Source organism: Brachyistius frenatus, unplaced genomic scaffold (genome assembly GCF_029030835.1).
Source record: "Brachyistius frenatus isolate BFR_SWC_R1_liver_20210118 unplaced genomic scaffold, ASM2903083v1 Contig_166, whole genome shotgun sequence".
Taxonomy (NCBI): domain Eukaryota; kingdom Metazoa; phylum Chordata; class Actinopteri; family Embiotocidae; genus Brachyistius; species Brachyistius frenatus.
The window spans coordinates 352,060-364,514 of NW_027210765.1; the positions used below are offsets into that span (position 1 = coordinate 352,060).

The 12,455-nt window shown below is 40.9% G+C and overlaps 1 protein-coding gene across 2 annotated transcripts in view; it reads left to right on the forward strand.

The window, feature by feature from the left end:
- LOC138631811 (sodium/calcium exchanger 1-like) overlaps nt 1-12,455 on the forward strand; it is a 101,304-nt gene that overhangs the window by 75,632 nt on the left and 13,217 nt on the right. For both annotated transcript variants that reach the window (XM_069717006.1, XM_069717007.1), the window contains exon 12: nt 11,927-12,033. In XM_069717006.1, coding sequence (XP_069573107.1) covers nt 11,927-12,033 — 107 coding nt within the window. The remainder of the gene's footprint in view (nt 1-11,926; nt 12,034-12,455) is intronic.

Sequence of the window (12,455 nt, forward strand, 5' to 3'; positions counted from 1 at the left end):
ACAAAATAAATTGCTGCTTTGTTGGTGATTCATAATTGTTCTCATAAGTTAGTTGTCTCTGTGCAAGTGAAGTCTTTGTTGCCTCTACGATCACAGTTTAGTGTTTTCCAGGACTGAGCTGCACCCGGCGCTCCCGCAAAATGGCTGGCAACACAAGCTGTTACATAAGCCATTACATAAAGTCAAAGTGTTTGGTTAAAAAACCTGACCCACGATGAACGAGCCGCTTCAAAAAGCCTTCAAATGACTCATAGATTCAGACGCTCGAAGGAGGTCGGGCGGTTCCCTTCGGGGGCTAACTATACGCAGCCATTCCTCTGTGCCCAAAACTCTCAGTCTGGGATCCTGTTGTTTTCTTCTCTCACTTTCTGAATGGATACAAATTATATATTACAATATAAAAAAAGGCAAAAGTCTGGGTCTGTCTGTCTGCTATGATTGATGTCATTAGGCTCAGCTACAGTAAGCCCTGAGTCCTGCCTTCCCACACCATTGAATTCACCTCCAGTCACTCAGTTTTTCTTACATTTCCTTACACTTTAATATTTCTTCTCTCTCTCTGTTTTCAGTTTTTTCTTTTGATTCCTCTTGAACACTGCTAAGTGCAGCTACGTCCTCATGAGACAGTCTTCAAGTACCACATCACACACAACACAGGTAGAAAGAGAAGTGGGGGGAGGGCAGAATTCTCAATTAGTACATAGCTGCAGAGACGAGCAGCAGTTTTTATTGTTTATTTTTTGCTCTCCTTCTTAAAGTATAAACACATCAGAGGAATATATTTTCAAAAACTGGAACAGAAATATATCTGCAGATTACATACCCCCGTGCCAATCCAGTGGATAGTCACATGCCATATACTTAATTTTGCAGCCACTGAACATCCCAGTGCTCATTCATGCAAATGAAACGGATCGGGTCTGAACTGAGGAGGAGGGAGAGGGAGGTTGTCAGGATGGTGGATGGTGAGAAATGAAAGTGTGTTTGAGCGAGTCGTCTCGTGCACAACGTGCGCTATACCGCTGCCACCTTACCTCTGTGTATGCATACTGCGTATGTGTGTGTGTGTGTGTGTGTGTGTGTGTGTGTGTGTGTGTGTGTGTGTGTGCCTGTGTGTGTGTGTGTTACACTCGCTGTCTGTTCTAAACGTCATGTGGGCGACATCTGAGATCAAACCACATCAATCCGCCTTTTTCACACCAGTCACCGTTCCTCCTGCTTCACTCTGTTGTCTTCATTCTATACCTTCCTCTCTGTTCCTCTTCCTCTCCTTCTTCTTCTCCCTCTTCTCCCTCTCTCCTTACTCCTAATTTTGATCCAAACTATTCTGTCTTCTTGTTCCAGCTGTCTAATCTGAGCCTCTCTTCTTGTCAATCTTTTCCTTCGTTTTGTTTTCCACTTGACATTTCTAACTGGAGTACCATATTTTTTTTTCTCTTCATCCTTCTCTTCCATCCTCATCCTCCATCCCCATTTATTGTCCTCCATTCCCAGCGGAGGAGAAGTAAATAGTGCCTCTGGATTACAGTACATCGTGCAGAGATTTGTGTGTCCGTGAGGTAATGTGTGAATGAAGTGATTTGTAACATGGCTTATTCTAAACAACGTAATGCAGATAAGACTTCATTAACATGCACATTTGAAATCTGAGACTGATCCGAGTACAAATTTACTGTAAGCATGTACAGTATATGAGCTCTATAAGAGACTATGATGTGTACTGTATATGCGAGTGTGTGGGGGGTTGATACTCTACTTCATGTCTTCATGGTTTCCATGCCAACCATATAAGTGCCATCCTGGCCGTGAGGGTTTCAGATTGTAACACTCTTCCTCCGTTCCATCCCGTCTCGTTTTTTTCTTCTTCAAAATCTTCTTCCTCTCTTTATTGGACGAAAAACTGAAGCTGTAGTTTGGGAAATAAACAAAACAAAAATTGAAGTGCGAAAATGGAAGCTCTCTCCAGTGTCATTCATGGTTTTGTTTGATGGAAGTGGGATTTACTGTATGTTCTCCATGAGCCCAGTGTCACTGCGACGCATGTATTACACCCGCCAGTCCAGCTTGTCGTTGTGACGCCTAGCGTAGGCTCGTTATGAGAAGGAAGTCGCATGTCAACAGAGACCTGTAACGTGATGGAGGTCATTAAACAAAATACTAAATCTGTGAGGCTGAAAGTGGCAGAATGGTGTAAGTCATGGATCGCCATGCAAAAGGTCAGGGAGTCAGTCTTGGAGAAAACAACGTGGATGTGTGTTTTTGGTGTTCGCGTTTTGTTTTAACCTTAACTAGTTGTTTTCTTTCCCCACCAACTCTAACCACAGGTTTTCCACATGTTTTTTTTTTAATTTAATTTAATTTTTTTCACGTTTTGTTGCACATTGTTTTTGAGGTAAAGCCACGACACTGAAACTCTGCCCTCTGGTGGACTGGTGGATGTATAACTTGCTTTGCCGTGACACTGGGATGTCTCCATGACTTATAGCGGTTCCACTATGCAGTCATGCTTCTGGTGTAAAAATTGGATTATAGCTCAGTGTAGAGTTTCACACATTAATTATCCCAGCACCACTGACACTTCCTACTACATGTAATATATCATCAGGCCAGGCTGTGCATTAGAAATGTAATGTATATTCAGGTCTGCAGTGGTTTTGCTGCACAGTTGAGCACAGTATTTTGAACATACAAGAAGCTACTAATGATCTATGTATCTAACTGAGAGACTGAATTTATATTTTATACACTTTTAACCAAGCATAAGTCACCTTCTGTAAACATTAGCAACACTATTAGTATCCTCCTAGTAGAAAGTTACAAAACTCCATTAAAAAAATGTCCAATTTAATTTTGTGTTGTCGGGGACAGACAATATTTTCCTTCTGAAACACTGTTGACAATCTTCTTAATCATTCTGGATTTGATTTAATACACCGTTATTTTCAAAATGTCCACCTGCAAAATTCGGATTCCTGCTTTTTCCTAAAATGACCTTCCACCCTTCTCGCCTTATTAACTTTTAACATTCACGCTTCTCAGTAACAAGCATTTCGCGCTGGCGCCTTACCTAGTAGTGCACCCAAAAGTAGCATCTGGAGCAGCTGTTCCATGTAAACAAACACCAGCTGTGCCTACAACTACAGCAGATTAGTTATTAAAGTACCCTGAGTGCTGCGTGACATGATTTCCAAAGCCTCATTTGACTGCTGGGTGAGCAACTTTGCTAAAAACCTACCAATTTTAACCTCATTTGGATTATAGTGGTATTTTAAGAGGTGAGAGATTGAGGCCTCTTTCTGTGATAGTCTTTTATTGGAGAACAATAAGTTGTCATCCATGTGTTTTTTTTTAATTGTTAAAGAGTTCCTGCGTGAGTTGCAGAGAAAACCTCTTGTCTTTTAAATTTCGGCTGATCCTCCACAGTTTTTCCTCTCACCTGATATCCCGGTTTCTGCCCCGTCCTCTCCTTCCTTATCTTATCTTCCTCCTCCTTTCACCTCCTCGTCCTCTTACCTTTTCTAATCCTCCTGCGTCCATATCTTCTTCTGTCCCTCTTGCTCGCCCTCAAATAGTCTCCTGCACCTATGCAGCGCCATCTTCCCACGCACATCGGAGATTTCAACTTTATTACTCACCACAGCTGGAGACCACTTAGCACAAGTGTGTATGTGGGTGACACAGTGTGTATTGTGTGGTTTCTCTTTCTGTGATATCCGGAAGAGGGTTAATATATCTCCCCTTAAGAGCCTTCTCTCTCTCTTGGCCTCCCTCAAATAGTTTTGTGCGTGTTGCTTCCACTCAGACGAGAAGAGCTGTGTGTGTGTGTGTGTGTGTGTGTGTGTGTGTGTGTGTGTGTGTGTGTGTGTGTGTGTGTGTGTGTGTGTGTGTGTGTGTGTGTGTGTGTGTGTGTGTGTGTGTGTGTGTGAGAGAGAGAGACCAAAAGACACCATCTCATATCATTTGATCACACACAGCTCTTCAGTTTTGCCTTGCTGCAGTTTCAACTATCTCTAAAAAGTGAAAAGCTGCTGTTGCTCAGAATCCCACAAAGTCCAATGTTAGCAGTTTTTCAGTGTCGAACTGCATTAACGTTGTGTGAACTTTAAGAGGAAGATGACTCAGTTCAGAGTATTACCATTACAATGAACTGGTCAAAGGTAATTTGAGTTTGCAGCTTACAGTGGACAGACAGCCTGTATTATCCGTGATTTAAAGGCAATACAGTGAACCCTCGCTATAACGCGGTTCACCTTTCACGGTCTCGCTGCTTCACGGATTTGCATCGTGCATTGTGTTCTGCATTCTGATTGGCTAAACAGTCTCTCCGCTTCTTCTCTACCTGTTTGTCAATAACGTTGCGGTTTAATATGTACACGTACGTAAAACAGCTTGCCAAATTAAAAATAATCGATGGTGGCATGTCGGTTTATAAGAATCTTTTTGCCCAGAAGAAAAAATAGCGACAACAACTACCGATAACTATGTTCTTCTCTTGAAAAACCACACCTGCACCGCCGGCTTTAGAAGAAAGAACCGCTGCAGAGCGGAGTCAGGATGCAGCGGCTCAGTCAGAAGAGCAGTGAAATACACGAGTCACTATTTGTCCTACTGTACTTTGTATTTGTTTTCATAATCATTTTTCATTTTCTCCCGTTCTAATCCAATGACTCGGGTCGCAGTGGGGCGGTGCTGATCTCAGCAATTTGAAGCCTTCAGTTCGTATTGATGATTAAAATGATTATTTTACAGTACAGTAGTTATTTGTAAAAAAAACATTTATACAGTACTTTTATTTGTTAAACAAATGCTTGGGCCTGTAAAAAGGTTTTGTTCTTTGGTTTCAATGTATTATGGAGTATTTCATTGTATAATAATTGTAAAAAAAATAAAGGTTACTACTTCACGGATTTCGCCTATCACGGTCTCTATTTGGAACGTAACCCCCGCGATAAACGAGGGTTCACTGTAAATGCGTAGGGTATAGTTCATATACACTCAATAGGCAGTCTAATGGAGTTCAGATTGAAATACAAATGAATCTTGACCCTCTACCTCACCTCCGCTGTCCTCTCTAAACTGCTACTAGCTGTATTTAGCTTTAACTCACTGTCAGAGGTAGGATAGGTCAACATGAAAAACAAGCTGATGTAAGTGAACTTCAACTTTGACCATTGCATTCATTTTTATTGACATAAACTTTAGAGATGATTAGATTTAAATTGCAATAAATTAAGAATAAGCATTTAAAAAATATATATTAAGTTCAACTGAATCAAGAGAACTGAATGCATTTTATTTTAATGGCCACTCCCCTCAATGACACAGAAATGCATTGAGTGCCTGACTTTTTCAAACTTCACTTGCTTATTGAAACGTCCTGGATCTGTGTCCCAGTGTACTTCTTAGATTCAAGCACTTGACCTCTTAAAGTCTGTAGCTGACTGCTGTTCTTCCTTTTGGACTGTAATCACATTTTTATAATCCTATTTCTTGTTGCCGTTGATCATTACAATCCTGGTGGCCAGCTGAAGGTCTGTTCAAAGATATATAGTATGTCCTCTTCCTTGTCTCCTCTTCATCTGTCTGACATTGTTTTAACTCTCTTGTTGTCCTCGGGTCAAAATGACCCGCAGCTGTGTTCAATCAAGTTCTATTTTATTTCTATATTTTTTATATTTTTTGAGATCATTGGTCATCATTCTTTAAATAAACCCTCACAGCCTCCTTGTCACCAATGATCCCAAAAAATATGAAAATAAAATAGAACTTGATTGAACACAGCTGCGGGTCATTTTGACCCAAGGACAACAGGAGGGTTAAGGAGTCAAGCAGATGCACTTTTGGCAGTTATGTTTTGTGTGTGTGTGTGTGTGTGTGTGTGTGTGTGTGTGTGTGTGTGTGTGTGTGTGTGTGTGTGTGTGTGTGTGTGTGTGAGTGAGTGAGTGAGAGTGAGTGAAATATTTAGAGGTTCCAGCAGAGGGATGAACAGTAAAACTGGAGTGTGCGTAAATCAACCTCACTCAAGAAAATGAGCCATTAGCTGCATTTCTCTGAGATGCGCTTTCACTGAAAATATGGTGGGCTGTCTTTCATTGCCTGAAACCATAATACACACACACACACACACACACACACACACACACACACACACACACACACACACACACACACACACACACACACACACACACACACACACACACACACACACACACACACACAGTGAGTCTGGTGGTTGCAAATCAAAAGTAGAACTGGAGCCAGAAGAAAATGGAAAGATATGTAGAGAGGTTTTGTCCATTAAGTAATGCAATGAGGTCTCAAGTAATCAAATCAAACTGTCGCTCAATCCTTCACTTCTGATAGAACTGATAGACACACACACACACACACACACACACACACACACACACACACACACACACACACACACACACACACACACACACACACACACACACTAGAATGATGTAAAACTTATTCATTAAATTGATTTACAGCTCACTTGATTCTATTTGGAGCTTTTCAATCAACAATACCTTTTGTTGACCTCTTTTCACTGTCACTTTTTTTTTAATTATTTATCTCTGCCGGTCAGAGTCTCTATTTCTGGCAGTGCATGTTCTGTGTTCAGTGAACCTGGTATGTGTGCACGTCTGTGTTTTGTGTCAGTCTGTTGACAGACCAGGACTACTGTCTGACAGAGGAAATTTCTGGGGAGCAGGTGTCAAAAAGTAACAAGGTAGAAATAGAGAGGGCAGGCGAGAGGGAGAGGGAGGGTGAGAGGGTGGCATGAAATGTTGGAGAGGAGTAATGTGCTGCATTTAAGATTGTGTAGGGAAGAAGAATTCAGGACTTAAGCTACGTTGTGAAGGCCTACACCTGATAGTTGGACTTTAAATTAGCTTTTGGAACAGGCAGGAGGACATTTGCAGGGAAAAACAAACTACAGTTCTCTGAGGACAAGTTATTTTGGGTTGTGTTGAGTGTAAAGACAAGCTACGTAGTGTTTGGTGACCTCCTTGCCCAGCAGATGAAATTGTATTTTGGACTCCTAAGTGGTCCCTGCACTTGAGTCAATTCCTGGGTTTCCTGGGACTGTTACAGATATGGGGTTCATCCTGGCATGAATACCAACTTTCACAGCAGTCCATTCAATAGTTGACAAGACATTTCAGTAAACAGAGAAAAACCTGCTGGTGACGCTGGAGTTAAAGTCAAGGGATCCACCAGTGTCGTTAGGCTTCATCCTCTGGGGACCGTCAATATCTGATTCATCATTTTAGACTGGCTTAAAAAAAGTTGTGTTATAACTTCCATTTTTTTTCTAGGTTTGTGACTCCCCTTCACTCCTGTATCTTTGCTCTCACAGACTATCATGAAAATTAGTCTTGGAATTCAGTTTATTGTTTTTGCAGCTAATATTTCAAAGCAGGAGTTTCTTAAACATTTTCATGTCTTCAAAAAGACACACACTAGTACCTGGACCTTTATTAGCTGCCCCCGGATCAGTGTTGTCACAGACTCGAGTTGCTCAGAGTTGTGTTGAAGTTTTGCTCAAGCATCGGAAACCATAGGGGCGGTAGGACATTTGAGAACTCGACTCTTTTTTTTATACCTTTTTTTTTTCAATTTCATTTATTCCTGAGATCTCAGAGGTTTTTGATTTTCATATTACCCGCTCGGACACTTTTTGATGTGTGGAATTGTCAATTTGTTGTAGTATTGGTTATTGTATTGTGTTCTAATTAAACCTGTTGTTGTAAGTGTAATTCGGGGTGGATATTTCTTGTTTGTGCAGCAGTCAGACGAGTGATAGATTAACCAGTCTCCTCATCAAACCTGGATGAGATTTGATAATTCCCCTATTTTCTGTCTATTCTGCACTGTCTCTAAAGCAACAGCTGCACGGGGGTTACAGAATCAGAAAACATCATAGAGATAAAAAGAAGGAGAGGAGGTGAGGAAAGAGCTAAAAAAAAAAAAAAAAAGTAACGGGATCGAGATGGAGAGAAGAGGGCACAGATGGGAGTGCTGCTACAGCCAGTGCCAACTATGAATAATGAAAGCACAACAGTCACCGTGTGTGTGTGTGCGTGCGTGTGTTGTTGTCACACAATGCAGTTGTCTGCATTGTGTAAATTGGCTTGATTAAACCATGTTTATGAATCTCCCAGGTGTTTAGTCGGATCATGTTTTCATGCATATCTTGCTTGTGTACACTGAGCTGAATTGTTTGCGTGCGTGTGTGTGTGAGACTCGGTATCACTCGTGAAGCATGAACCCGTGCAGGGCTGGCCGCCTGTCTATTCATACAAACCACAATCTGTGTAATGTGTGCGATGTAAAACATGGATAAATGTGTGCGTGCGCGCGAGTGTGTGTGTGTGTGTGTGTGTGTGTGGTCCCAATGAGTGAACTCGGTGTGTATTGTGTCGTAACCCCTCCCATCTCAGTGGTGCCTATACATTACTAACACTCCTCCACCAGCCTCTTTCCCCCTCACTGTCACCTTCACTCCTTCCCTCTTCCTCCTCCTCTACTTCCTCTTCCTCCTGCCCTCTGTACGTCTGTTTGACATTTTTCAAAACCCACTTTTTATTTTCTGCTTCCTTAGCACTCTCTTGAGCCGTCTCTATCCTCTTACTTCTTACTTCACTCTTCCTTCTCACTCACAATTGATAGTTCACTAAACCCTCTTCACTTAAGCCTCTTCACCACTGCTGCTACGAGCTCTAGTCTACTCCACTCGATTTTGGCGTGCAGTTTACACCAAAGCAACCTGACAAGACAGTGTAACATCACAGCAACAACTCTGTACCTCTCTTTTAACTGCTGACTTTTCCGTTTTTTGGTGGCTGTATATAATTTGGAGCATCTTAAAACAGGAAGGAATAAATGTGATAGTGAATTACTTACTTGTGTCATACAGACGCGGATGTTCCTAAAATATATCAATAGAATTATCTTCTCTTTCTTCCGTACAAAAACTTTGACCAGCGACATTTTTTCAAAGAAGAATCCAGGCTTTTTTAGCCCTCTGTGAATCTGTCATGTCCACACAGTTCACCTAGTTTAACATAATTCAACGCTATAAATTTAATGCTGTAATTCAATTCTCCAATGTGTGGCCCTGAGCTTACTTTATCTAAATCTGGATGGCCTTCTGGGAAAAAAAAAAAAAAAAAAGTTGCCCACGTCTAATTTAATCCATCTCTTGTACTTTTGCTTTAATACTTGTAGTTCTACACAAACAAAGGCAGTGCTGCAGTATCACTCTTATTTCAGCTACGTGCATGTCGCTTCAACAAGTTTGATGGACCAGCTATAGACACAGTTGGTAAACCACCAACAATCCCCGTTCGGTATAAAGGTTTAATGATTTCTCTTTAGTATATCATTAGTTGAAATAATACTCCAGGCGGATGAACGTGATGAAATAAATCAGCTGTAAAATATGAAATAAAACAGCTACAGTATCTCTCCTCCCTCTTCCTTCCCTCCTCTAAATGCCTTGGCATCCAGGTATAGGTGTTTCTGTTCCTCTTTTGTTTCACATCTGACTAAACAATATTATAATTTCTTTTCTAACACTGTTGAGAGTTGGCCACCCAAGCTGACAGCAAATCCAGCCAGTTTCATCCACTGCTGCTCACCAGTGAAAACAATGTGCGTCCATCTCTGTACCCCTCCATCACTCGCTCGCATTTCTCTCCATCCATGTTTCCATTTCTCTCTCTTTCCTGTTTTTTCTCTGTTGAACCGCAGCCTGTTTGCAGCCTCAGAGTCAACATGGCTGACAGTGAAGCATATGACACAACCAGGTGGAAATGAACTCTCTTTTCCTCTCCGCCGGTCTGACACAGATGAATTGTTGATATGAAGATTATATACTTGGAGTGAAACAGGCCAGAAAAGGAGCAAAGTGATGAAATTTCTCTGGAAGCACAAGTCATGCACATTTTTGGTGCCCTAAACATTTGATAAAAACTTTGGATGTTTTCAGATTAGGAAGACTGTTTTACTCAAACTAAAGATAATCAAATAATAACAGAACTCAATTAGTATTGAATATCTGTCATTTGGAATGGATAAAGGGCATAATGCTGGAGTATTTGATGATAGTTGGTGATCCCTTTAAAGACAATAAAATATAAAAAGACGAGGAACAAAATATTAATAAAAAGGACAAGCAAAGGAAAAAAAACACAATTGCGAACATGTGTTTCCTGAACATATACTCTACACATTGGTCTGACTAACCCAATCACCAAACAGCAGCAATGATACTTGGAGATGTGTGCTAAAATGCTGCGTAAAATGCATATGTTGATGCATGGTGAGATTAAGGAGAAGTTGATGTGGTGATAAATAAACTACATTTAAAGTATTTCAGCTGGACAACTCGTGTTTGAAATGTTTATTTGAAGCAAGCAGAGCGTAGGGTTTAAGATATTGCTGGACTGGAGGTGGTGCAGAGCAGCATTGGTACTGGCAGAGCAGGGGGAGAAATGGGGAAATTTGCATCTCGGGAAGATGCTGTGGAGGGTGAAGCATGTTGTGTGTGGATGTAGTCGTGTATTTCAATTTTACTGCCTGAAATAGCTCCTAGGCTTTCCTCCATGTCAGAGTGAAGCAGCAAATACAACTGGTTAGAAAGTCATTGTTATGACTTCAGGTACACTTTGGAGTTTTTGACCACTAGAAGTGCTATGAAGCAATGTTTTTGAATTGTTTACGTGCATAAAGTAAATGGCCATGCGTAATGTCTTTTATGTACATGCACAAGAACATGTCTTTCCCGTCGTATCACACTGTTCCAGTGACCGGCAGTCTGTGAGAATAACATGCACAAAACTGAAGTACTACGTAAAGGCATTGACGAAGATTTTAAAAAAAACTAACGAACGTGGACGTTTACGTTATTCAAATCATCGCCTCTGCAAGTGTTTTATGTGGAAGGACTTGCATTCAGTACATTTGTCAGACCTCAGATCCACACAACCTGTGTCAAAGGTAACTTTTGTTTATGTACAGTAAAACTTCACACAAGCAACTCTATGAAAACGAAGACGAGGTCTGCGAGTGGAGGGGATTCTGCTCTCTTGATTCAAAGTCAGTGCTGTTGTACACCCTCACGCCATATTTACTGTCAACCTTGCAACAAATAGGGCATTGGATGCAAATTGTAAGCTTTCCATTTTGGACTATGTGGATTATCAACTTGCTTTTTCCTCAAGTGATAGAGAATAAATTACAACAATGATTGTATCTGTTAACAAACACATTTCCTCATATTTTTCAGTCTACTACTGCTCCCATCGTGCACACTATATTTTTGAATATCCCTGCACCTTTTTTTTTTTTTTTTTTCAATTTACTCGTTAAGGTTTGATTGCTGCACTCGACCCTAGAAAACTCTTTGCGCTGCATTTCAGGGCTCTCCCCCGGGTGCTCCTGATTGAAAATACCTCAGCGTTGGCTGTGCAATGCATTGCATCACTGTCAGCCGGAGAAAAATGGTTTATCAGGGGATGTTAGCAGCCTCATATAGTGACCTGCTGAGCGACGTCAACTAGGGCTTCAACCTTCATCATCGCACAGACTTCTCCTGCATGAGGAATCAGAAGAGGGCAAATCTCATGCTTGTTTTTGTTTTTTTACTTTTATGTATCCTAATTATTATTTAAGATTAGGTATAAAGATTTAAGCAATGAGAACCATGTGTCAGTCCTTACCCATGTCTTGCGTTGGAGCAGCAGAAGTGACCTTGTGTCTGATTGCAGCCTGAGACTCTGAGTTTTAATGGGCTGCTCCAAACATGTGCCCATAACAACCTTCTGTAATGAGGGGGAACATAAAACTAAAAGGTTTATTATATGGAATATTCTCACTGAGTCTCGTCTTTCTCTCTTCTTTTTAACAGGAAGATCATTGAGGTGAAAATCATTGATGATGAAGAGTATGAGAAGAACAAGTCCTTCATCATCGAGCTGGGAGAGCCTGTTCTGTTGGAGATAGGACAGAAACATGGTGGGTGCCTAGTTACTGAGTGACAGTCAAATTGAAGTCTTTATTTAACTGCGATCAGAGTCAGATCATTGATTACCTGAAGCCTCTCATCTAAACACTGATTAACGAGGAGGCGTTTTACTTTGAGTGTTTAGAATATACCGGCCCTGAGCTGTGAGGTGTTTTTGAAATGATGGCGTCCCCGTCAGAAACAGGGTGTGAATATCTAATCATGATCAGTATGTATTCCATTTAATTACCATTAACATCAAACGGTTTCATGTTTCCAGCACAAAAATAGCCAGAGAGCTTCCATATTTGCTCTGAGGGATCACAGATTTGCACTTTGAACTTTTTTTTTTAATCTTTTCTCTATCTTTTTATTTCCCACTTTCTGAATCCACAAAGTTACCAGAGAGCTCAGAAAGCCAAGAATCTAAAAC